At 51.8% G+C, this 23,104-nt stretch overlaps 11 protein-coding genes across 12 annotated transcripts; 5 read left to right on the forward strand and 6 right to left on the reverse strand.

The window, feature by feature from the left end:
• Nucleotides 1–2,677: 2,677 nt before the first annotated feature.
• KRP23_7045 (Serine/threonine-protein kinase Sgk1) lies at nucleotides 2,678–4,303 on the reverse strand (the record flags this gene model as incomplete). Its single annotated transcript, XM_067892311.1, has 6 exons — nucleotides 2,678–2,857; nucleotides 2,933–2,976; nucleotides 3,253–3,282; nucleotides 3,356–3,400; nucleotides 3,644–3,673; nucleotides 3,745–4,303. The coding sequence occupies 6 exons, from the start codon at nucleotides 4,301–4,303 to the stop codon at nucleotides 2,678–2,680; spliced, it is 888 nt and encodes a 295-aa protein (XP_067744203.1).
• A 115-nt stretch (nucleotides 4,304–4,418) lies between these two features.
• Nucleotides 4,419–5,334, forward strand: KRP23_7046 (uncharacterized protein; the record flags this gene model as incomplete). The annotated part of the gene is made up of 5 exons (XM_067892312.1): nucleotides 4,419–4,497; nucleotides 4,569–4,659; nucleotides 4,728–4,807; nucleotides 4,911–4,996; nucleotides 5,080–5,334. 5 exons carry the CDS (start codon nucleotides 4,419–4,421, stop codon nucleotides 5,332–5,334), a joined length of 591 nt encoding a protein of 196 aa, XP_067744204.1.
• Nucleotides 5,335–6,267: 933 nt separating this feature from the next.
• On the forward strand, nucleotides 6,268–7,544 carry KRP23_7047 (uncharacterized protein; the record flags this gene model as incomplete). The annotated part of the gene is made up of 8 exons (XM_067892313.1): nucleotides 6,268–6,336; nucleotides 6,409–6,513; nucleotides 6,582–6,635; nucleotides 6,703–6,834; nucleotides 6,899–6,955; nucleotides 7,019–7,132; nucleotides 7,209–7,304; nucleotides 7,425–7,544. The coding sequence occupies 8 exons, from the start codon at nucleotides 6,268–6,270 to the stop codon at nucleotides 7,542–7,544; spliced, it is 747 nt and encodes a 248-aa protein (XP_067744205.1).
• A 93-nt stretch (nucleotides 7,545–7,637) lies between these two features.
• Nucleotides 7,638–9,189, reverse strand: KRP23_7048 (Transcription factor E2FA; the record flags this gene model as incomplete). Its single annotated transcript, XM_067892314.1, has 7 exons — nucleotides 7,638–7,709; nucleotides 7,805–7,855; nucleotides 7,946–8,073; nucleotides 8,166–8,506; nucleotides 8,590–8,672; nucleotides 8,754–8,887; nucleotides 9,006–9,189. 7 exons carry the CDS (start codon nucleotides 9,187–9,189, stop codon nucleotides 7,638–7,640), a joined length of 993 nt encoding a protein of 330 aa, XP_067744206.1.
• A 190-nt stretch (nucleotides 9,190–9,379) lies between these two features.
• On the forward strand, nucleotides 9,380–10,183 carry KRP23_7049 (Signal peptidase complex subunit 2; the record flags this gene model as incomplete). Its single annotated transcript, XM_067892315.1, has 4 exons — nucleotides 9,380–9,446; nucleotides 9,507–9,726; nucleotides 9,813–9,891; nucleotides 9,962–10,183. 4 exons carry the CDS (start codon nucleotides 9,380–9,382, stop codon nucleotides 10,181–10,183), a joined length of 588 nt encoding a protein of 195 aa, XP_067744207.1.
• A 49-nt stretch (nucleotides 10,184–10,232) lies between these two features.
• KRP23_7050 (Mitotic spindle assembly checkpoint protein MAD2A) lies at nucleotides 10,233–11,224 on the reverse strand (the record flags this gene model as incomplete). Its single annotated transcript, XM_067892316.1, has 6 exons — nucleotides 10,233–10,286; nucleotides 10,361–10,586; nucleotides 10,665–10,782; nucleotides 10,865–10,995; nucleotides 11,068–11,153; nucleotides 11,222–11,224. The coding sequence occupies 6 exons, from the start codon at nucleotides 11,222–11,224 to the stop codon at nucleotides 10,233–10,235; spliced, it is 618 nt and encodes a 205-aa protein (XP_067744208.1).
• A 179-nt stretch (nucleotides 11,225–11,403) lies between these two features.
• KRP23_7051 (DNA mismatch repair protein MSH5) lies at nucleotides 11,404–15,559 on the forward strand (the record flags this gene model as incomplete). Its single annotated transcript, XM_067892317.1, has 25 exons — nucleotides 11,404–11,424; nucleotides 11,504–11,683; nucleotides 11,747–11,887; nucleotides 12,168–12,255; nucleotides 12,320–12,348; nucleotides 12,402–12,521; nucleotides 12,589–12,612; nucleotides 12,669–12,697; nucleotides 12,759–12,918; nucleotides 12,981–13,102; nucleotides 13,172–13,388; nucleotides 13,453–13,620; nucleotides 13,687–13,732; nucleotides 13,802–13,825; nucleotides 13,884–13,937; nucleotides 14,006–14,081; nucleotides 14,147–14,292; nucleotides 14,352–14,429; nucleotides 14,481–14,523; nucleotides 14,581–14,632; nucleotides 14,693–14,756; nucleotides 14,820–14,851; nucleotides 14,909–14,986; nucleotides 15,049–15,283; nucleotides 15,354–15,559. The coding sequence occupies 25 exons, from the start codon at nucleotides 11,404–11,406 to the stop codon at nucleotides 15,557–15,559; spliced, it is 2,433 nt and encodes an 810-aa protein (XP_067744209.1).
• A 118-nt stretch (nucleotides 15,560–15,677) lies between these two features.
• Nucleotides 15,678–16,678, reverse strand: KRP23_7052 (uncharacterized protein; the record flags this gene model as incomplete). 2 transcript variants are annotated; one of them, XM_067892319.1, is made up of 4 exons in its annotated part: nucleotides 15,678–16,067; nucleotides 16,135–16,354; nucleotides 16,422–16,521; nucleotides 16,600–16,678. In XM_067892319.1, 4 exons carry the CDS (start codon nucleotides 16,676–16,678, stop codon nucleotides 15,678–15,680), a joined length of 789 nt encoding a protein of 262 aa, XP_067744211.1. The 2 variants fall into 2 exon arrangements, with proteins under 2 accessions (XP_067744211.1, XP_067744210.1); XM_067892318.1 differs by having other exon boundaries at nucleotides 16,135–16,357.
• Nucleotides 16,679–17,347: 669 nt separating this feature from the next.
• Nucleotides 17,348–17,688, reverse strand: KRP23_7053 (uncharacterized protein; the record flags this gene model as incomplete). Its single annotated transcript, XM_067892320.1, has 2 exons — nucleotides 17,348–17,434; nucleotides 17,506–17,688. The coding sequence occupies 2 exons, from the start codon at nucleotides 17,686–17,688 to the stop codon at nucleotides 17,348–17,350; spliced, it is 270 nt and encodes an 89-aa protein (XP_067744212.1).
• Nucleotides 17,689–17,862: 174 nt separating this feature from the next.
• KRP23_7054 (Nardilysin-like) lies at nucleotides 17,863–21,266 on the forward strand (the record flags this gene model as incomplete). The annotated part of the gene is made up of 5 exons (XM_067892322.1): nucleotides 17,863–18,468; nucleotides 18,538–18,990; nucleotides 19,064–19,357; nucleotides 19,425–19,589; nucleotides 19,662–21,266. The coding sequence occupies 5 exons, from the start codon at nucleotides 17,863–17,865 to the stop codon at nucleotides 21,264–21,266; spliced, it is 3,123 nt and encodes a 1,040-aa protein (XP_067744213.1).
• Nucleotides 21,267–21,436: 170 nt separating this feature from the next.
• Nucleotides 21,437–22,443, reverse strand: KRP23_7055 (Phosphodiesterase delta-like protein; the record flags this gene model as incomplete). Its single annotated transcript, XM_067892323.1, has 6 exons — nucleotides 21,437–21,518; nucleotides 21,588–21,693; nucleotides 21,771–21,896; nucleotides 21,959–21,990; nucleotides 22,049–22,108; nucleotides 22,193–22,443. The coding sequence occupies 6 exons, from the start codon at nucleotides 22,441–22,443 to the stop codon at nucleotides 21,437–21,439; spliced, it is 657 nt and encodes a 218-aa protein (XP_067744214.1).
• Nucleotides 22,444–23,104: the final 661 nt, after the last annotated feature.

A 23,104-nucleotide genomic window follows, 5' to 3' on the forward strand; every position in this document is an offset into this window, starting at 1 on the left:
CCGACGCCCAGTACACGTACTCGCAGTTCAACGTCAACCGCTGGCCGCAGTTCGGTAGCTTCTCGACCGCCAACTTCTTCCTGCCCGTGTACAACAACGTGAACCGCTGCCTGCTGGGCGACGACCAGTGCATCTACGACCAGCAACGTCGTAAGGCCAACTTCCTGAAGCTGGAGGAGGCTCACTTCTTCGCCTCGCCCGCTGACGAGCGTATCATGCCGTGGCAGAGCTCCATTTTTGGCCGCTACTCGGAGGTGGACACACTGGAGGAGATCGAGACGCAGTACATGAACCTGACCATCGTCAACATGAACGACACGCTGGAGTACACTTCGGACACGTTCGGGCTGAAGACGCTGGACGAGCGTGGCGGTCTGTTCATCCACGAGGTGGAGAACATTACCCACAAATGCTGGCGCGGTGATGACGGCGACTGTAAGTGGGCACCGCTGTACAATGACCACCTGTACGCCGTGCTGCACTGAGTTCCTTTCAGAAACTCTTAGTAATGAGTGCGGTGCAGTTGTGGTACTGCATGGTAGCTTCTGACGAACCCAACTTACTTGAGTACTACGATGTCTGGCTGCCTCGTGGTATCCGAATTGAAGCATCAATACGTAGCTCCGCTAGAATATAACACATTTATTTCAGAGCTTGGTCGCCTTCGCGATGTGAATAAACGCATGTGCATGTACTGATAGACTGGTAGCATTGTATTCGTAGGTATTATAACTATGGTTTTCCTACATATGCCAGCACTGGGGTCCCGTTACGTGTACCTGCACTGCACATGTATAATACTTCCCATGAGCCAAGCGCAGAGGCGAGGCACTTGCAGCAGCATTCAAATTCATCGAGGGTACACTGCTTGTATTTACTGATGATATCCTGAGGAGGCCGAGATGATCGCGCGGCGTCCGCGAATCTATCCTCCCGGCGTCTCGCTTGATGCGAGTCGCTTCAACGCGCTCGCCCTCACTACAGCGCCTGATCGCTTGTTTTTTGCTCCTGGTACCCCCCATCTGTGGAGGGCAATCTCCACGCAATCGTCAATGCGGCTCACATTCATGTACTACCGTACTGTAGGTACAGGCCGCATTGACGACTGCATGTACGGTAATGCCCTCGCACCGAAGGCGTCGCCGACTTCATCGGCGATGAATCACCACAGCCCCTGGGACCTCGATGCGAATGGCGTCTGTCGCGAAAGTTTCACGAAGAAGCGGCCCGTTCGCTTCAAGCGGGTCGTGCCAAATGTGCGTGGGAAACAGTCAAGCCTGGAAGGTGCAGGACACACACCAAATTGGTGATCGATCTCGTCGGTCTATGCTTACAAATCCCGCATTGTGCTCTCGCTGATCGTATGCCGGGCTTTCAACAGCTTCCGGGCTCGTTGTATGCTCGATGAAGAGGAAGCGCTCCCCAACGGGCGATGTTTGTGCCGCGGAGATCCTCCCATCTGCTGCAAGAAGGGAAGACACGCTGCCGCCATCAATTCGCGCGTCCCGCCCTGAGCTCACTACGGATTTCGCCAAGAAGCTCTCAAGTCTCCATCAAGATGCGCAGCTTCGTTCTCGCGCTCGTGTCCTGCGCCTTTGTGCTGGCGAACGTCGCCTCGGCCGCGTCCAACCTGCCCGTGTTCTTCTTCCACGGTGTCTTCAGTACCTACGAGGCCGGAGACAACTTTGTTGCCAACTTGACCGCCGAGGGGCGCACTGTCGTCTCGCTCTCCTTCTGCGACGGCACTTGCTCGATGGAGGCGATCCTGCTTCAGATCCCCAAGGCCGTGGAGACCGTGCGCGAGGTGGTCGCCAACAACTCGAAGTTCGATGACGGGTACATCTTCGTTGCTCACTCACAGGGTGGTCCCATTGCGCGTGCTGTCATTGAGGAGATGGATGACCACAAGGTCAAGCGCTTCATCAGTCTGGCCGGTCTCCAGAACGGTCAGTTCATCGGACCCGACAAGGTTGAGGTTTCTATCGCCAACAACGCTGTGTTCCTCACCATGCTCGTGCCCGAGACCATGTTCAACTACAGCGCGTACGGTCCGGAGGACTACTACGGCAAGATGCAGAAGGACTACGTCATCTACTCAATCGAGAACCCCGACGCCCAGTACACGTACTCGCAGTTCAACGTCAACCGCTGGCCGCAGTTCGGTAGCTTCTCGACCGCCAACTTCTTCCTGCCCGTGTACAACAACGTGAACCGCTGCCTGCTGGGCGACGACCAGTGCATCTACGACCAGCAACGTCGTAAGGCCAACTTCCTGAAGCTGGAGGAGGCTCACTTCTTCGCTTCTCCTGCCGATGATGTTATCATGCCGTGGCAGAGTTGCATCTTCGGTCGCTACTCGGAGGTGGACACACTGGAGGAGATCGAGACGCAGTACATGAACCTGACCATCGTCAACATGAACGACACGCTGGAGTACACTTCGGACACGTTCGGGCTGAAGACGCTGGATGAGCGTGGCGGTCTGTTCATCCACGAGGAGGAGAACGTCACCCACGGCTGCTGGTCGCGCGACGAGGACGGATGTGTGTGGGCGACTGTATACGACCAACACATCTACCCGACGCTTGTGTAAGAACTGGATGTAGCCAGCTAGATCAGCAAAGTTGTGAGGATTCGTAGCCCATTAATTCACAAGGCTGCCTTGGTGGTATTATCACTATGGTGTGCCCTTTGGCAAACTTACATCACGTGTGTAGTCGTATTCAATTTGCTGGTCTTCGGGTGCTTCAAAATTGAAACCTTTGAAGGATTCACTGAAAGCAGCACCACCGGCGGAACTATCAACATTTCCTAACGAAATTTTCGTGAACTCGTCGCGGAAGTTGCTACCATCGACCTACATCGGCACCAAGCAAGGATGTTAAGGACAACCATAGAGAACCTGAAGACAAAAAAACATAATCAAACGTACGATGGTCTCCGGGGACTCGCAAGGTCGAATAGGAGGCTGGATTTCTCGGAATGTGAGCATTTCCCAGTCGATATGACGAAAGAAAGCATGCTCCTTGATCTCGGCGCCTCCATCGCGAGAGCCTAACCTTTCTTGCGGATTCCGATTTAGCAACTTACGCAGCAAGTCTTCTGCTTCGAGTGATAGGAATTCTGGGAAGGAAAGCTGAGCATGAAGGACTTGTTTGCACATATCGTTTGGATTGTGGTTGTACCATGGTGGCAGTCCCGTGAGGAGCTCATACAACACAGCTCCAAATGCCCACCAGTCTGTCGCTGTACCGTACTCCTCTCCTGTCAATATTTCGGGTGCTGGAAAAGTAAAACAAACCACAGTCACACACTGACCTACATATCACCTCCGGTTGGTGAATGCACCACGTACCTAGATACTCGTAGCTACCGCAAAGGGTCTTTGCGCCGCGAGTAGCTTCAGTAACCCCAAACTTGCTTATGCCAAAATCAACAAGTTTAAGGTGGCCGTCTTCTGTGAGTAGCATATTTTCCGGCTTTAGATCTCGGTGCAAAATTCCATGCTGATGTAGCTGCTGCACCGCAAGCATCAATTCAGCCACGTAGAATGCTGCCACGTCCTCGCTAAACCTCTTCATCCGCTCAAGATGCGTCGATAGCTCTCCACCAGGACAGTACTCCATCACAAAATACAAGCTACTCTTGGTCTGAAAAGCCCAATGGAGATGAACTGCGCACCAAACAAAATACTGTTAGATTCTCGCCACTCACCACGTATTTCAGCCAATACAATACACGTACCCAATGCGTGGTGACTCGTTCCACCCAGCACGTCCCGCTCCGACAAGATCCTCGCCGCCATGTCCTTCTCTCTCACCGAGTTTTTAGCTACCACTTTCATCGCGTAGCGCTTCCCATCTCGTCGATGGCGAACCAGCAATACTTTTCCCATACCTCCAACTCCAATCACTTTTATCCGCTGAAAATCTCGAGCTGAGATAGCAGCAGCCTCACTGCAACCAGTTTCTGCCTTAACTTGTTCCTGTTCTCTCTTCCTCTTGGCCATACGAGCTCTGCGTTTCACCAGTTGGAGCTGTTCCTCCTCGTCCACCACCTGCGTCTCAATCCTCCGAAAGGTGCGTCCGGTGGAGCTCAGTGCACTAGGAAGCGACATCCACACGCCCGTCTCCTCGTCCGTGTCGGCGGCATCGCTCTCGCTGTCACTCGCCTCGTCCCGATCGCTTTCGGAGTCCGAAAACACGCCCGTCTCCGCCCGTCGGTGCAGCTCCCTCAGTCCTAATTGGGCAGCGTCATGGCTGTCCACCCTATCGATCGACTCGCGAGACTGCTGGACCCCCATACCGGTACTGGGGAGACTGTGGAATGGACGTCTAGCTGACCACAATTTGAAGGGCATTTGAGCTCGTCGATTGGTCAAAACCCAGGCTTCTGCATTTTGTTCAAGGAATACTACTATGGGGAACCAGCTCAACTGCTTAGCGCAGTGCCAAGCGCGCCAGGAAGGAACGCAGAGGTTGTTGGTGCTTCAGAAAGGTACAAATTGATACTCGAGATGCGTGCAGTACATAGAGATGCAGTGATGCTTACGATTTTGCAATGCACAGGCGCCTACTTCATGCGGAAGAAAATGATCCTCGGATTGAACACGGGGACGACCGAGCGAATCCACGTCAAACTCGATGAGGACGGTCACACGTGCGTGGGTTTTACAGTTTTTATGGCACCAAGTGTGGATGGTTGCTGGGGGCTAATTGTCGCTGCAGATTGTTGTGGAAGCTGCACGACTCCGTCAAGAACCCGACCAAAATCGACCTTCACACGGTCAATTTGATCCAGACACAAGGTATGTGATGCTGGCGTTGTTACTTTACTCCATTTATTGGGGGGGGGGGGGGGGGGGGGGGGGGGGGGTACTGGCAATGATGATGCAAGTTTTGTGTCTGTAGGCAAGGTCGGATTCACTGTTACGTCTCAAAAGGGCGACACATTGCTGGATGTGGAGGCGGTCTCGGAGGAAGTGCGCGATACCTGGGTGCGTTTTTGGTATGGAGAATACAGATTCAAGTTGTGGTGAAAGTCTCATGTTACTGGATGTTGCATGCTTTGATGGTTCAGGTGACGAATCTGCAGTTGGTGTGCGAGGATAGCAGCACGAGTGAGGAGACTGAAGAAGAAACGCAGTCTGGAATGAAATTCCGCAAGATGGTGGAAGATCGCGCCAAGAAGCAAGCGTACTGGGCAAAACGCACACAGGAACTGGAGCAGCGGAAGCAAGAAGCCGAAGAACGGAAGAAAAAGTTCGCCGGGGTGGGCATGAAGTACACAGCGCTCGCTATGAGTAACAGACCCGATCCGTCGACCAAGGACTAAGGCATTGCGATAACTTACCACCAATGCTGTTGCGCCGTTTGCACGTATAATACAATTTGGCAACTTTTGCCATGTCAGAACCAACGCACATGCTTTCATTTTGCAGCAACTATCGAGGATTTTCAATAGGCCTGCCAGCCCGATAAACAACTTCAAGTCGGAACAAGACACCTAGTGCGCCGAGCGTCGCAGTCATGATCACCACCGTCAGATTCATATACTGCGTCTCAATCTCTTCGATCATTTCCAACTCTCAAGGAGCGACCGGCATGACGCGCTCGTTTAATTTTGTCATGAAGACAAGATCTGAGCTGCTTCCGTGGCATCATCTTCTTCCTATATCGTGACTTCTCTGCAGTACTATTGCGGATTGTACTGGTCACCACAGTTGTTATCCACAGGACGGCTTGGATGTGAGAAGCTTGCTGCAACTGAGCAAGGAAGGAAATTGAGCTGTGAGAACTCAGTCTAAGAAAAAGCTACCTACAACCACGAAGACCCCCCGAGTGCCGCCCTTGTTTCCTGCAGCTGCAGCTGCCGCGACCGACTCCTTCTCACCACGCCTCACCCCTCCATACTGATACCTCGTCGTTAGATACTTGGAGCCTTAGGCTGCTGAGAGCTAATGAACCCAAACTGCGGCTTCGTCATGCGCAGCATACAAACCCGACAATGACTGGGCCCAATGCAAGCGGCGCGCGGGGCTGCGTGCCGTGGTCGGCTCTGATTTTTGCTAAGAGAGCTGAGGAACTTCCACTGTCTTCGGGCATTTGAAACAGGACTGCTGGTGCACAGTCTACCTTAGTAGTACTGCGCTGGCGCACGCGGAAACTGCTGGATCCGTTTACTGCTGGCATCGCTGAGGCCATTTTTACGCTTGCTTTGTGACGCGAGCGTAAAGAGATCATAGTGTGTACAGAGCGGTGCAAAGCCATGGAGGTTGCTCCGACCCTGGACGATTCGCAGGCTGTTAGGCAGCTAACGCTTGCCGATGAGCATCTTGTACGCGCAGCAATAGGGGAGCGAGGTGGTGCATGTCATGCGCAGCACGCTAATTCTGTGGATACCTGGCAGATGATCTGTTTGTGCGGAGTGGACGTGGAGCAAGACGCCGAGGCGCGAATGCTGCAGGAAGCGGTGCAGAAGCTCGTGCGGATCAAGATGCAAATGGGGAGCAACGTGAGTGGCTGTCCGTTGCAGAATAGGTTGGCGTTTCGCTTGATATTGATCTCTCTTTGCTGCTGCAGCACCAGATAGGTCTTGCTACAGCACACGGTTCGCGACTTGTTGTCGTGCAGGAGGTTGCCGCTGTATTTAAGCAGGAAGTGTGCTACAAGTCCTGATGAGGTTACTGTTTTTTTTGGATAGTTCACACGGGATGCAGATGCAGTGGTGTCGGCCGTGTCTGGCCTGCTGAACTCGGCTGACCATGATGACATTGTGGACCTCGATGCGTTGCTGGCTGATGCTGCTCGGTACTTCGGAGTCCATCGAGATATGGTGAGCTGGTGCCTTGTGATGCAAATTTGAGGCCTGATACCGAGTCGTTGCAAATGAAATACAGGAGTGCCACGAAGTGTCGTCGTTTAGGATGTTGCTAATCTACAGGCAGGTGAACCAGGTACGGGAGTGCGGATTTGTTAATGGTCTTCAAAGTGTAGTCTGACAGTATGAACTTGCTCAGATTCCACATCTCCAAGCTAATCAGGGTGAAGTTTCGCTGGCGTTTATCGAAGACCCTGGTTGTCACCTGGACGTCATCTACTGGCATCAAGACGTTCCTCTGGAAACAGCACAGGTGCGTCTGCTTGGCACGCCCTACACTTGATACACACTCACGACCCTCGGTTTTGGCCGCTGTTCTGTTCCTTCAGAACGTGTTCGACCAGCTCTGTGCATATGACAGCGCAAACGCGTTCGTCAAGTTCTACTTCCTAGAAGTCGGTGGATCAGTCGAGAGATTGCACCAGGTACGCATCAGTTCATTTTTTCGCTACTGTAAAACTCACGATGCACATTAAGAAGCACGCCCGGTTACGGTTCCACAAGAGCACCGCTGTCTAACGTCCGGGTTGCTGCTGACTGACCAGGCGCTCGTGCTGATACTGTCACATCCAGCACATCGACTGAGTCAAAACGCTGCAGAGCAGCTTCTTGGGTCGTGGGTTTCACCGAGCAAGGAGATCGACTCTGTTGGGCAGCAGGATTAAATAGATGGGCACACCTGCTGTCGGACCATGCGAATAAGCCGTCGTCGTCGTGGCAGGCTGAAGAGTTTTGCTGGTTTGGTGCACACCCTCGCATTACGGAATATCTGCAAAGAAGTCCGAGATGCCTTCGGTATCGTCCAGATTAAAGCAAAAATCTGGATCGGTCTGCTCATAGCCATATACAGCGCAAGGTATCAATGTTAAAATGAAAAGACACTTCGAGGCAGTGTAATAAGGAGAAGCAATCAGGTACATTGTACCTTTATTGGCGCGAGTTTGAAGATCCCGCTGTCCGAGTCGTACGATCTCTGCTGTGGAAGGCGCAAAGTAGAAAACACAGGTATAAGTTCGACGCGTTGAGTAGCATTCATTCGAATTGCACTCGAGCGAACACAGCTCACCTGGTCTAAAGGAGGTGTAGGACTCTCAGGTGCTGCAAATGTCCCAATTTCCTTCGCTGAATCACTGGTGCCCTCTGCCTCCTTCTCATCAGCCATTTGTCGAACTAAATAAACATCCACGGGTCCATCTGGCAGAGCAAAGAGCAACGGGCAAGATGTTCAAACATACTCCGACCCATCAATTCAAAATTGTGAACAGCAAGCTGCAGTCATATCATACCTGTAGACTTGAGGAAAATCTGGAAGCGGCGCTTCCCAGCGGGCATACCCTCGTCGGGGTCAGGCACCTCTAATGTTGTTCCTGGAGGGGCCTTGATCGCCATGACGCTCTGGTCCGCAAAACTCTCTTGTCGTCGCATGTCGTCGTGTGTGACGTAGCAGAAGTTGTCAAAGCTGCCTTTGTCGAATGCGTCTTCTTCGTACAGACGCCGAATGTTCTGGCTGACCATCTTGATATGCTGGTCGTACTTTTGCTCCTCTTGTCTTAAGTCTGAAAGGTTCTGTCGGAGGTGGTCCATTCCTTGGTAGTTGTCCGTCGTTCCTGTTGGACCACTAGCACCCCTGCACAGCAGCAACCGTTGCCAAGCAATCAAGCATCGTTAGACTCGATAACGAACGGCCGAATGACGGCTCCACCAACGTACTTCCAGTGAATATTGTTCTTGGACGTCTTCTCAATGAGACCGATGCCTTCCAGCACGTTGGTGATATCATATATACGCCGTTTCTACCAATACACAATGCAACACATGCCCCTTCGTATCAGAATCGTCAAGCAACAAAAATAATCAATTGCAGGGTCGCATACTTGGACACCAAGAGACTCCGCTGCCGTGTTCAAGTCCAAATCCTTCGAAGGAGTAGCTTGTATCAGCTCCACGAACCTCTTCGTCAATAACCCTAGTGAGCTGTCGTATCTGCTCGCAGGAGACGCCTTGGAGCCTGCTGCAACAAAAGCGGAAAAGAGCATCAACCCGTCAAAAACTCCCCATACGTAGCGTAGCCCCTCTTCCACCAAATGGCTCTATCTAGTCGTAACATGCACTGGAATTGAGCGTACCGCGAGCGTTAGGGCTTGGAGACTGCAGTTTGGGCGGTGCCACGGCGGACGCGAGTGACCTGGACGCGGCCGACGCAGCGTGGCCAGTGGCCGCGATGGGCGACGCCGCCACTGCATCATGCCGCGCCTTGGGGCGCTTGATCTTGCGCTTGAGCTCCTCGTTCGAGACCTTGGCCCTGGCCATTCGTATCTGTCTACTGCAACTTTCTCGTCCTGCTGTCCCTTGGCAGGCTTTGCCTCTGTAGGAAAGGAGATCAAAAAGTATGTTGTATGCTGTCTGATAGGTAAACCTGTCCAACGACATACGTCATACTCGCACCGGGATCTGGCGCAGTGCCACATCACCGCAGTCGACCCACAGCAAGCAGCTCAGCATGGGCGCCTCGAGCAGCACCGCCGCGCCGGACCGCAAGGACTCGGAGGACGAGATGGTGCTGAACGGTACGTACTATTTCAGCTGGTACTAGAGTCGCTGGCAGCCTACTGAAGCGAGAACCGCAGATCTGCACATCGAGACGGGCGACCAGAACGCAGTCAAGAACCTGCTGGACGACACCATCGTGGAGTTTTTCCAGGGGAAAGACACATTCAAGTTGCACTACGGATGGGACAACGCCAAGCTGCTGTTCATGCTGCTGGCGACGATCATTGCGGCCGTGTCGCACTTCTTCAAGCATCCCGCGATTCCCGAGCACGTGCTCATCTACTCCTGCGTCGGCGCGTGAGTGTGAATGGGCTTGAATGCATCTGTATGGCGCTAGTGTTACTGCGCGATGCTAAGAGTTGTTTTATCGTGGACATGACTAGGTTTTTCTTCATCCACGCGCTTCTGTTCGGTTACACCACGTTCATCGAGAAGGACGTCCTCTTGCGGATGACGCGAACGGTGAGCTTGCCCTAGAAGGATTGTACTGCCGGTAGAGATGCTAACCTTTGTACGTGTGGATTTGTTGCAGGGTTCAGCGGGTAAGACCATTTTGGTCCGGACATCGTTTCCGTACACAGAGTCGCACTATTCTCTCAGCATCCACCACGGTGACGCGAAGGACACACCCAAAAAGGTGGAGCTGTATGTTGGCCGCTACTTCGACAAGGACGGCTATTTCAGCAAAGATGCATTCAACAAGGACATCGAGACCGTTCTGTCGCGTTTTGAAAAGAAGGACAAGAAGCAATAAGTAGACGCGCAGTTGCCACCCGCTAATCAAGATGCCATTCCTGCGGTGGTTAGATGTCAGCTTCAGGGTTCTTGTAGGCTACCATCGCATCGACCTTGTGCACCTGTGCAGCAAACGCCATGTGATTAGTTGAATGGACGTAGCAAGCAAGCCTTGCGATATACATATGTTGCGTACCTTGGTGGAGAACGAGCGCAAGCGCACTTCCGCCGAGTCCTTGATGTAGCGAGGATCCGACTCTTCCCACAGCGCAGGCACTTCCGAGTTCTTGGAGGTGTAGACCAGCAGGTCAAACGCGCACTGCTCCTCCAAAAGAGGCAAGAAAGAGACACTTGCTGTGATCTGACGGATGATGGCCTGAATCTCCGACATGATCTCCTTCTTGGGTTTGGTAGCACCCCCACTACGAAGCCCGCATGACAAACAACAAATTCGGCATCAGCAATTATCCCCTTGCCATGCTGACAAGGGGCCAACGCACCTTTCTGTTGTGCTGTTCTCAGCGTGCACTTCAAACGCCCATCGCTCCAGCACTTCCTGAGTCTCAATTCCTGTGATGACAAGCACAAGCTTCTGCACTTCTCCCTTCACAAGCCAGCCTGTATATTGCAGCATAATTACAGTTTTCCGTTGTGAATAAACACGCGAATTGCAGAGCTATACAACTGCATGTAGACGCACTCGACAACTGCTGGAGGAACTTCGTGAAAAAGTCGTTGAGCTTGTCGTCGTCGGTCACAAGCATGTTCAAGCCATACTTCTGGACCTGCTTGAAGCTTTCAGCAGGGTAGATGCCGCGCTGATACAGAATACTGAAACACATAGACCTATTAGCTTTGCGAAACGCCACAATAACAGCGGTGCGAGTTGTTAAGGGCTCGCACGTGTTGATGCTATACGAAAAAAACTCCGTGACGATCTCAGTTGAGCCCTTGAGCGTTATGAGGTTCTCTGAGACCTGAGCCGTCGCCTACAGCAGCGCATCATAACCATCATATTAACGCACAAGTCTGTGCCGACGCTATAGTGCCCTCGTACCATCTTGTAGTCGTGTGATTGACGCTCACCGTTTGAAAATGTGATTCGACCGTGAAAATCCCCATCTAATCGAATATTGAACCTTTCTTATCACATATGTTGCAGCGACCATCACTCCTGGGAGAGGCAACACGCACGTCTCCATTCCGCATTGAAGTGTGCACATCTGGCAGCGGGACAGGATGGCGCATGGTCGAGCAGAGGTATCCGTGTGGTGGCTCATGCGTGTGTGTGTGTGTGTGGAAGGGGGGGGTATCCTGGTCTGACGTCAAGCACTAGCAGCAACGAGACGAGGAGGGGCTGTCCGAAGCCGCGAGCGACGTTGAAGTCGACGACGAGGAGCTTGTCTTCATGTCCATTCTCTTCGACCGAGGCGAACTGGGTGTCTCGATCTACAACGCATTAACGACGAGCCTCAAGACGTTGCAGCTCCAAATAGCTGATGCCCAGGAGCTGGAGGAGGTAAAGCGGCAGTCTTGCTGTACTAATTGAAGACACCAAGAGCTGATCGCGCGTGCTCCTTAGATCATCGAACGCCTGCACACACAGTTTGAAGTGAACCACGTGCTTGTTTCCTCTCGGAATGCGAGCTCAAATGGAATGCTTCGGATGGTCAAGAAACTCGACGAAACGCATCAGACGAAGACGGGGGTCAGTGTCCGGAAGGTTCGTTGTGTTTGCATGCTTTTAAAGTACTAGCTGTTGACAACTCGTTATCCTATCGCAGCATTCAGGTTGGCAATTTTTTTTTTTGGGGGGGGGGGGGTTGCTGGAGTCTTCACTCAACCATATCGGCAAGCAGATTTTAATTACCTGAAGGGGTGCCAAGCGATTGAGCATGTGCAAATTGGAGCTGCTCCTGCTGAGTTCAGGACGCCTCACAGTCGATCGTCTAGGCAAGAGACAGAAACTCTTGGTGATGCTGGCACTGGCCGTGTGCTGACAGATACAACCTCTTCACAGGCGAGAGGTCTACACGTTCCTTGGCAGCTTCTTTGATTTCGAAAGCACGCAGTTGATTCGAGCGACAGGGGGTAAGCGTTGAGTTCATTTCCGTCCTTGCCGAGTACTTGGTACTGACGACAGCAACTTTTACAGCATTGCTGCTCTATTTATCCACCGAAAAGGTATGTTGGGGGGATTGATATTCGTCCAATGACTTGACTAAAGACTTGTGCAGATTGGAAACCAATTGGACAACGCAGAATCTATACACTTTTCAACAGTGGAGCATGTCGCACTCGACGGGCTCATGTATATCGACAAGTCTACACTCCAGTCCCTTCAGATATTCAACCGTGTAGGCCGACTTGAACCGCGGGGTAACTTTACGAGCCTGCTGCTCATACTTGTTTGATGTAATACAGGAAGCACACCCGTCACTAGTCAAGGTGTGCTACGACATGTTCTCAATAATTGCCACTATACTCACGTTAACCCTATGCAGGGGTCTGGCCGAGCGAAGGAGGGCTTCAGGTATTAGTTCCTCCTCTTGCTTGCTTTCATTCGATGATGGCTTGTTGACAATGTGATTCAGTCTGTTTGGTCTACTCAACCGCACTGTGACCAAATCTGGTGGGTGCATGCTACGCCGTTGGATGCTGACCCCGCTAGTTAGCAGTGCCCACATTGATGAGCGCCTCAGCGCCGTCGCATTTTTCACTGCTGCTAAAAATGACGAGCTTCGCCAGCTACTGGTATTGTCTTGGATTTCCCCTGATTTGGTCTTTTGAGCACGACGACATCTTACAAAATGTAGTTTGGTAAGCTGAAGCAGTTCAGAGATGTGGCAGGAATTTTCCAGCGCATTAAGAGGCGCTGTGCTTCGGTTGGCGACTGGTGCCGATTTGCTACCTCTGTTGGGAGTTTCCTGGAGACCCAGTAAGCATTCATATGTTGCTCTTTAATCGCCATGAATTGTTTTTATCACCTCTTATTCATTTGTGCTAGGTCTCTCATCGACAGTGTCTGCAATGATACGAGCAATGCATCACTCCCGAACGTATTTTCGAGAGCTCTAAATGAGCATGGATTAATTCACGTAAGCAATCTTCTCGGGAACGTCGTGGACTTTGACGAGAGCCAACAGGAAAATACAGTGATTATCCGAAGTGGCATATCGGAAGCCCTGGATGCGGCACGAGAGCGCTACGAAGATCTCGATAATGTACGGATTTGGTGCCCTTTAACGGGAATGAACAGATTCTAATGCAAATTCGTGTTGGGGGCAGGTTTTGACGGAGGTCGCGTTTCAGATTCAAGAGACAAATCCTGTTTTGTCGTCGATCACAGTCCAGTATATTCCTCAAGTAGGCTATGTCATCTGTTGTGATTCGCCCACCACGTTGCCCGACTTCGTGTTTCAATTTCAAGAAGATGACACCACATTCTACTACAAGGTACGAATTCAAGCGCTGCGACGTATTAATACACCCTTTCGAAGTACTAATGGACTCTTCGGGCAGGATGGTTGCTGCCGCGACTTGGACGAGTCAATCGGAGATATCTACGGTACATCAACCTATTTGATACATGCTTCGTATGGCAGATATGAATGAGCGCCTTGTTATGATTTCGCAGGATACATTCTTGACATGCAAAGAGGTACGAATATGAAGATGTGGTTTAAATGGGCTGTTGAAGTAATATTGCTTCTCTGCAGAGCTCCTCGAAGAACTGACAATAGCAGTTCTAGAGTACGAGAGCAGCATTCATGGTTCGTAATCTTATCAATTTGTGTTTCAAACGTCAGTACCAGTAGATAAGCTTGGTACTTCTCAACAGATACAACTGGGATCATGGCGTATCTCGATTGCTTGATCTCGTTTGCCTCCTGCGCAAAGAGCTTCAATTTTTCCCGGTACGCTAAATCAACGACAATGAGCACTTGCCGATCTTTGTGTTACCTCACGCTTGTTCGTTTAGTCCGCAGATCACCGCCACCAACACGTTGAAGGCGACCCAAGCTCGTCACCCACTTCAGGAATTACTTGTCGAGCATTATATCCCGAACGACATCTTCCTGGATTCAAGCGATTCACTCAAGATTGTAACGGGACACAATGGATCAGGTAGGCAACTAGGCTTCGCCACCTCAGGGGGCCAATCAAGCTTAACTTTTGCCGGACAGGCAAGTCGGTGTACTTGAAAATGGTTGGCCTTCTGCAATATATGGCACAGATCGGATGCTTCGTACCAGCAGAGAAAGGTGGGATGATAGTTACGTTATATGGCACAATACCTCTAACAAATATTGCAGCGGAATTAGGAGTGGTGACCAAAATGTTTACCAGAATCCAAAGGTGAGTTTCAGAGACCTCAATATCACACACAACGAAACTGATGATAACATTTCGTAGCATGGAATCTGCAACGGTATCGCAGAGCTCCTTCACGATCGACTGCAACCAGGTAATACTTCGAAGTATTTGAAATCAACAAACAGTATTATGATGAACGTGTGATAATCAGATGGCATGGATGCTCAATCATGGTGATGGTCGATCGTTGTTCTTGATCGATGAATTCGGCAAAGGTTTGCATGGATTTTGCATAATGCTGTTGGGCCTGAACATATTTGCTAACATCGTATGTGAAGGAACTGCAGAGCTGGATGGAATAGCCCTGCTGGTACGGAACGACTTGTACTATTGATTCTGGTGCTAATTTCGAACTGTTGCCACTCAGAGTTCACTAATCAACTACTTGTCAACGAAAACGTTTACACATGGAAGACCGCGTGTCATCTTGACAACCCACTTCCTGGTACAATTGTCAAAACTGTGCTTCAACATGCTCGCCATTTGCTAATGCTGCTTTGCATCCAGGAAATCTTTCGCGACAATCTGCTTGAGCCATCCCTGGTGACCAACCAGCCATCACCTCAAGGTAGCGGAGAACAGTCAGAAACGTCGGACAACGCGGCGCGTGTAGTCTGCACTGTTATGGCGTCGACGGAAGCTCCAGAGTCGTATTCTACTGCGTCAAACGCTGTCCCGTTGTACGAGCTGCGCCACGGTATCTCGAGCCACAGTAACGCTCTTGCATCTGCTGCAAAGTGTGGTGAGTTTTATTTCGGTTCTTGGGAGGGAATGTGATCGAAAGTCCTAAGACCAGTTGTTGTTGTTGCTAGGGATACCCGAGGAACTGGTCAAACGAGCCCAAGAAGTGCTGGATTGTACGAAACGTGGGACGTCTATTCCGTCTCGACAGCGTTCGACGGGCCCATCACCTGAAGAGCAACTCGCCTCCTTCTTCGCATCGATTGATGACTGGCAATCTGCAGGAGACGATCTCATTGTCAAATTCTTGGCGATGGCGCGGATGGGTACTCAGTAAAACGGTTGCATATTGCATTACATAGGTTATGAAGGAGTTACGAAAAGGTAGATTTGAGCTACGGGCTTCTTTAGCATCAGCTGGAGCATGTTGTCAAACCAAGCGAAGACAGCAAACACTATTCGGTGCATGCTGCCTCAACGTCCACGCTGAGGAGATCTCCCAGCAGCCCGTCATCATCAAAATCGGCAACCTCATCATCTGGGAGATTATCTGGTGGTGGCAGATCGTCAAGGTCGTCATGTACGTGTTCCTCTTCCTTCTCCTCCTCGGTGCCTTCCTTCTGATCTGCCGAAGACCACCACGGGGAAGGGGGCTCTCCACTTTTCAACATCGCCTTCTCCCGTTCATCATCCCACCCGGCGACGACGTCGGTGGGATCGAAATCGTCGAAGAGTGTCGGTGTCGTGTCGTTGATGATATCGCGCACAAATTCATCGCGCAGACTCGCCCAGTGTGCCGAGTCGGTATTGGGTGAGGAAAGTCCGCCGTACGCAAACTCGATATCCTCCAGAACATGCACAAGAGAGTGAGCATGTAGGCAGGTAGCAGAACTAAACTATAACATGCCTTACCGGCACTTCTTCCACTTGCGGTGGCTGGATCATCGTTTTGGGCTTCAGCGATGCCACTGCCTTCGACTTCAACGGCGTCTTTATTTTTTGCTGGATGCTCAACTTCTTCGAGTGGCCAAGACCTTTTCCCAGGCCAGTCTTCTTGATAGAACCAACAACACTCGCGTTACCTTCACTGCGGCGATGCTGCTGCTTGTTGGAGATGTCGCCCAGCACGCGCCTGCTACAGACCACAATGCTCTTCAGACACAGGAAAGAGGGCAACACATATAAAAAATGCAGCCAACCTCTTCTTCGTCGAGTTTTCTTTGATACCCTTCTTGCCGGTAGACTTGGAGTCGTCGTGGATCACGAACCCTCGCTTCGGCGTCGTGAACTTGTCCGGTCCTGGACAGGCATGGAGACGGAGAAGACGTGAGAATAAAGCGCAATTGTTTCCACGAAAGATATTCAGTGTTACCTTACCTGCAAAATTCGTCTTGCCCGTGGCACCACCGAGGGCGTTGGCGTCCACATTTTCCTTCTGCGCGTGCAGCGTGTCCATCGCAGCGCTCCTTCTGCGTTGTTGCTTTGAATTTCCAAATCGAAAAGACAGTTTCTACCAATCACATGCCAATTTATTTCTGCCACTTAGATAGGACCAAAGGTGTTGAAGTCAACAAGAACATCGCTTGCCGAGTTGCGACTAGCAATGATGGTTGGTACAGTTGTTGATCGTCTCCAATTTCAAACTGTTAGCCGTCTGTTTGCATGCTCCCCTTCGGCCAGAGCAGAAGGAAAGCAACGCCCAAGCTTTTGCATGCAGTTTTCATCATTTGCAGTCAGGGCTGTTCGTATGCGGCTACACGCGCAGCAGCGAGTAGCCTACCAACCTGAACAGCATTTACGACAAAGAGCTGGTGGTGCATCGTGATCCCAAACGTATTTCTTGGCAGCGAAGGCAGTGTTTTGAGTTGCTCAGAACACTGCTCCACCAGAAGAAGAGCCTCGAGCCAGCCAAATTCTGCCGCGATCGCCACATCCAGCGCCGCAATCTCTAAAGACGTGCATCCTCCAAAGCTGATTTCCCAACAAAACACCGTCGAGACATGCAATTCGGCGCATGGCACGATGCCAGCGAAACTTTATCGGTTAGATCTGCCGTGCGGTGGCCCCTGAAGCCCTTCGCTTCGTGCCCTCCTCTTCTCCCCTATAGTCTCCTACGCCTTCTAGCTTAGCGGCGTGGGTCGTGGTGGCCCTTCATCATGCGGATCACGTGGAAGTTGAGCGTGGAGCGGTGCTCCGCCGCGCGGCGCTTCCTCTGCACGCAGCAATTACAAGGAAACGTCAGTACAACTGCCTAATACATCGTCGCTAAGCAGCCGAATGGACCTTTTCCTCCAGTACGAGCATCATGTGGCGCGCCTCGCGTTTGCACTGCGTCTCATCGAAGTCGCTGCGCTCCAGCGCGTCCAGGAAAGAAAGCGTCTCGAACTGGCCATCCGTGCGCTCACGCATGGTGCGCAGCGTCATGCGCTTGATGTGCTCCACGTTGATGCCGCGTCCGAGCTTCATGGTCTCGTTCTGTGTCTGTGGTGGAGAGCCCTTTCCCAAAACAGCCCGATTTAGCTAAATCGCCGCTGCGCATATATCTTGAATAAAGTATGTTTTCTTCACCTCTATTATTCGATGATCATTGAATTACCGACCTCTATGTTATGATATTCGCGTCACCTCCCATTCCCCACGATGGCGGATCCCGTGGAGCTGTCCAAGTCGCCCAATGACCAGAAGAAGTACCGGCTGCTGACGCTCCCCAACGGGCTGCAGGCGCTGCTCATCTCTACGAGCGAAGTGGCGCACGTTGTGGCTGCCGTGGCGCGCGAGAGCGAGATCCGCGACGACGAGGACAGCGACTGCAGCGACATGAGCGATTTGAGCGAGGACGACGGCAGCAGCTTCGACGACAGCGAGGACGAGCATGACGGCGCGCCCAGCCGTCGAGCCGGCGCTTGTCTCACCGTGGGTGTCGGCAGCTTTGCGGAACCCGAGACGCTGCCCGGGCTGGCACATTATCTGGAGCACATGCTGTTCATGGGCAGCAGCAAGTACCCGGACGAGAACGAGTTCGAGTCGTTCCTTAGCGCCCACGGAGGCTACAGCAATGGGGCTACAGACAATGAGGTGACAAGCTACACGTTCGAGGTGGGGCCGTCCCACCTGGAGCCGGCGCTGGACATGTTCGCGCACTTCTTCATCTCCCCGCTGCTCAAAGCGGGGGCTATGGAGAGGGAACTGTCGGCCATTGAGTCGGAGTTCAGTCAAGCCACACAGAATGACCGTATTCGGTCTCAGGTGAGAGGAATTTGGCAGTGAGGAGAGAGGTAGTTTGTGCTGATGGGCTTTGCTGTGTCTCTGCTGCAGCAAGTGTTGTGTGACGTGTCGCCCGCTAGCCACCCATATCACCGATTTAGTTGGGGAAACAAGAAGAGTCTGCTGGAGCTGCCGGAGAAGACGGGCGTGGACGTCCGCGAGCAAATCTTGCAGTTTTATGAAAAGTACTACTCAGCGAACATCATGAAGCTCGTTGTATGCGGTGAAAACGCTCTGGATGAACTCGAGCAGTGGGTGACAAACTCGTTCAGTGCGATCCCGCACAAGCAGGTCACGGTGCCGTCTTTTGCGTCGGCAGGTTCGCCTTTTGGAGCGAAGGGTTCTGGCTCATCTTTCCTCTGCAAGATTGTGCCGGTTCGGGATATTCATACCCTGCATCTGGACTGGATGATCCCACCGGTTCTTGGCCAGCACCATCAGAAACCCGCGGACTATATCGCTAGTCTGCTGGGCCATGAGAGTGAAGGATCTGTGCTGTCACATGTACGTCAGTCTACGTTCTTCCCTCATGAAATCGGGGGCGATATTCATTATTAAATTGCGGCGTGTATTCCAGCTGAAGGAGCGCGGGTGGATTTCTGCAGTGACTGCTGGAGTGACAGACACGGACGGCTACGATAGCGGTACCTACGCTGCAAAGTTTGATATTACCATGAAGCTCACATTGGAGGGTATTTCCCACTGGGAGGAAATCGTCCACGCAGTCTTCGAATATCTGCACATGCTTCGAGTAAACGGCTGTCCGGAGTGGGTGTTTGATGAGCTTGCAGCGCTGGCCGATATTTCGTTCCGCTTCCAGGAAGAGGACAGCGCTGTTGAGAGGTGTGAAGAGCTGGGTGAAATCATGCAGGTGCGTTCCATGTTGTCGAAACGCTGCATACTAGAAGTGTTATCTAACCATGTTCAATGATCAACAGTCAATGTTTAAAGTAGCACCGGAAGATATTCTGCGCTATGACCTGTTTCAAGGCGCCTTCAAGAAAGATCTTGCGGAAGAGGTTCTGAACCATCTGAGTGCCGAGACCGTTTGTCTGTCGATCGTTTCACAGACATTCGCCGACTCTCCTGAATTTGAGGCACAGGTACGAAATGCCGGTCTGTCTGCTGCTTTAAATGAGTGCGCAGTGCTAACTCGTTTGTGTTTGATCTTTTAGGCCATCGAAGAGGAGTGGTTTGGCGTAAAGTACTCGAAAGAGAATATTACGGATACCACTATTCAGCGTTGGAAAAGTGCGAGCCTCAACCCGAAGCTGTACTTGCCTCAACCGAACCCGTTTATTCCACGGGACTTTTCGCTGGTGAATACAACAGGCATTGATGACTTGGTCTGCGAAAAGACGACGTTTGGCAAGCTTTGGTATAAGCCGGATCGTGTGTTTGCTACACCTCGCGCTCACGTTGCGCTTATGCTACATCTGCCTAGTGTGGTGGCCAACGTGGAAAATTGGGCTCACACCCAGCTGTACGTGAAGCTGGTTCGGGACGCGCTCAACGAGTATGCATACCACGCAAACGTGGCTGAGCTCATGTACTCGCTCCACGTCAAGGAATCTGGCTTGGAGTTGATTTTTGGCGGCTTCAACGATAAGCTTCACTTCCTTGTCGAGGTGGTGGTTGCGGCTGTGTTCGGAACGAAGATCGATGAAGCACGCTTTGAGGTGATGCGAGAAGAATTGATGCGCGAATCCAAGAATTCGATCACGAAGGCAGCGCCAAAAGCAAAGTATCTCCGGCTGCAGCTTCTGGAGAAGCACACGTTCCCGTTGGAGGAATGTTTGGACTCTATTGAGGTTGCTACAGTTGAGTCGCTTAGATCGTATGTGGCTACCCAGCTCTGGGCAAGCAAGGCGTGGCTCGCCAGTTTCGCGCATGGAAATATTTCCCAGGCTGTAGCGTTCAAAATGATCACCAGCGTCGAAGAACAGCTGCTACGAGTGTCTGCACCACTCCTGCTACGAGATTTCCCGCGACGTCTCATCAATGCTATCCCCCAAACACCCATGGGCTTTATGCTGAAGGAGCGCAGCGAGAACAAGTCCGAGACAAATACGCAGGTGGAGCTTTACTACCAGATCGGCCCGCTGAATCTGCGTCATCTAGCCTACGCGGACTTGCTCCACCAGTTGATGGAAGAACCTCTGTTTGACACCCTTCGCACGAAACAAGAGCTGGGTTACGACGTCTCTTGCACCGTTCGCGTGACAAACGGCATCTTAGGCTTCGGCGTAATGGTTCAGTCCTCCTTGTTCGCAGCAGAGTACATTTCCGCATGCGTTGACCGCTTTATGGTTGACTTCGAGGAGGCGATTGAAATGATGGCAGATGAGAACTTCCGCGACCATATCCAAGCTCAAATCCTGTTGAAGCTCGAGCCTGATCACAACCTGTTAGAAACGACGCACCACTACTGGTATGAGATCACATCTCGACGACTCGCATTCGATATGGATGCTCAGCTCGCGAAAGAGATGGAGACGCTGACTAAGAGCGAGATGGCGCAGCACTACCGCGAATGGATCCTTCAAAGTCCCAAGAAATTGATTGTGCACGTGATCGGACGTGGCAATCCAGCTGAGAAGGCGGCGCATCATAAACGCAAGAATGCCACCAAAGAAGAGCTCGCGGAGTTGCGCACACTTCCGCGGCCTATTCGCATTCGTGACTTGTACCTGTTCAAGTCGGAGTTGCCTTGCTACCCCGATCCCATCGACGAGATCAATGCCAGTGAGGTAGGAGAGGACGAGCGTCTAGAACTATAGAATGCTGGTTGTTTCGGTGTGAAGGAACGGCGTCGTCTGCAGTACATGCATTTGGCTTTAGCTATTTGCTCCGTGAAGTCACGGAGAGCTGGGGCATCGTAGTGTTTCACTGGCTGCGAGCGCAACTCGCAAAAGACGAAGATCTGTCTTTCGCTTCGGCAGCAGCGCTATCAGACGTAATATATTCTGTAGACAGTCTTGGCAATCGGTAGTTGTCCGTCGTAGAATGCCGTCTCAATCGTGAGCTTACCGCTAGATGGCAGATAAACAACAAGATGCAGGTAAGCAACAAGAGAGCGTAGCAGGATCAGTCACACTAACCTCATTATTTCCGGGTCCAGCATATTCTCCGGACCTGCCGATTCGATGGTCTGCTGCCACGTATTAGTTGAGCCCGGGATCACGTAGCCGAAGTTGAAAATCCACTCTTTGATGAGCAAAACACGCAGGACGAGTACGTTAGTTCTCGGTACCATGCCATTCATACAAGTGAAGGTGATTCACCTTCGATGCAGCTTCCATCCAGGAAGACACGCTGCTCCAAACGAAAGCGAGAAATCTCCTCAGCTGAGCTGAAGTTGATCTCTCGTGACACAGCAGAGCACTTGAGAATATCCACCGGAAGTCGCGCTACTCAAAATTACCATGGATAAGCACTGAGTCGGATTTGAATACGAATGAAAACGAATTACCTTTCTGCTCGACACGGTAGATGTCCTCACCCCTGTTCAATACAGTTAGAGCCCTGAATCACTTGGGAGTCTCAAACGGTTTGCACGCACCATTCGTCCGACTGCCACATCAGTCGACCCGTGTCGGCACAGCGCATATTCATGTGGTTGCTAGTAATAACCAACCCACCGTTAGTGATGACCATCTTCCCATTTACCATTGCAAACAGTTTGCTGAATGGCACGTCGTCTCACATGGTAAGCCCCTTGCAGACAGTCTTGGCCCAGGAGCTGTTGGCAATCTCAATCTTCCCGGTGCCGCCGTCGTGCAGCTGCTTCCACTCACGCTCAACCTCGAGATCCAGCTTGGCTTGAGCTGCGCGGGACTCGTCGTCTTTGACCGGCTTTGCCTCCTTGTCCTTGAGCCGTGATTGCTTGTCACTCAGCTTCACGTTGCTGATCTTGCACCCGAGCTCCTCGTCATGGTCAAAGTGCTTCGGCTCCATATGCAGAGCTTCCTTAAGAATGGGCGTTATCTTGAATGGACAGACTGCACTGGGACCGACCTTTTGGAGCGGGCAAGGAATTCAGCGGCTGAAACGCCATGCGAACAAGCGTATACGCAGTGTACAGCAGAATAACTGCTCTCGGTCGCTGAGGCTTGAGTCGGTCATGAGGCGTTCAAGGCGGAACGAAGGTGAGCAGCGGCTGTGGCTTGCTCAGTTCACAGCGAATTGCTCAGTCCAACGTGTCCTGATTGCAGCCTCTTTTCAGTTTGCTAAGTCTGACAAGGCCACGATTATCAACGCTGCGGCGCTGCAGGTAGAGTAGCGCTGGGACCACCATTTTTACGGCACTCCAGTAATGACGGACATTTTCAGGATCACCTGGCACGTTCCATCACTTTGGACTTGCACCTTCGTCCAAGAAGACCTCGCATTCCTCGTAAGCCAGCCGTACGTACCGCTTCAACGTCGCTTGTTCACATGAAAGCGATTTCATAATGATCAGTTCGGTTGACAACTGCAGATTGGCAGCAACGAGAGCGCGGTTGCTAAGAATGTGTCAACGTCAGAGTATCGCTGCGTGTGGGTCTGTGAGACTTGTACTTTTGAAAACGATGAGCGACCACACTCCAGAAGTGATGGGCCTGAGTCTGATCGATGC

This window comes from Phytophthora ramorum (genome assembly GCF_020800215.1).
Source record: "Phytophthora ramorum isolate Pr-102 chromosome Unknown Phyram_PR-102_s0006, whole genome shotgun sequence".
Classification (NCBI taxonomy): domain Eukaryota; phylum Oomycota; class Peronosporomycetes; order Peronosporales; family Peronosporaceae; genus Phytophthora; species Phytophthora ramorum.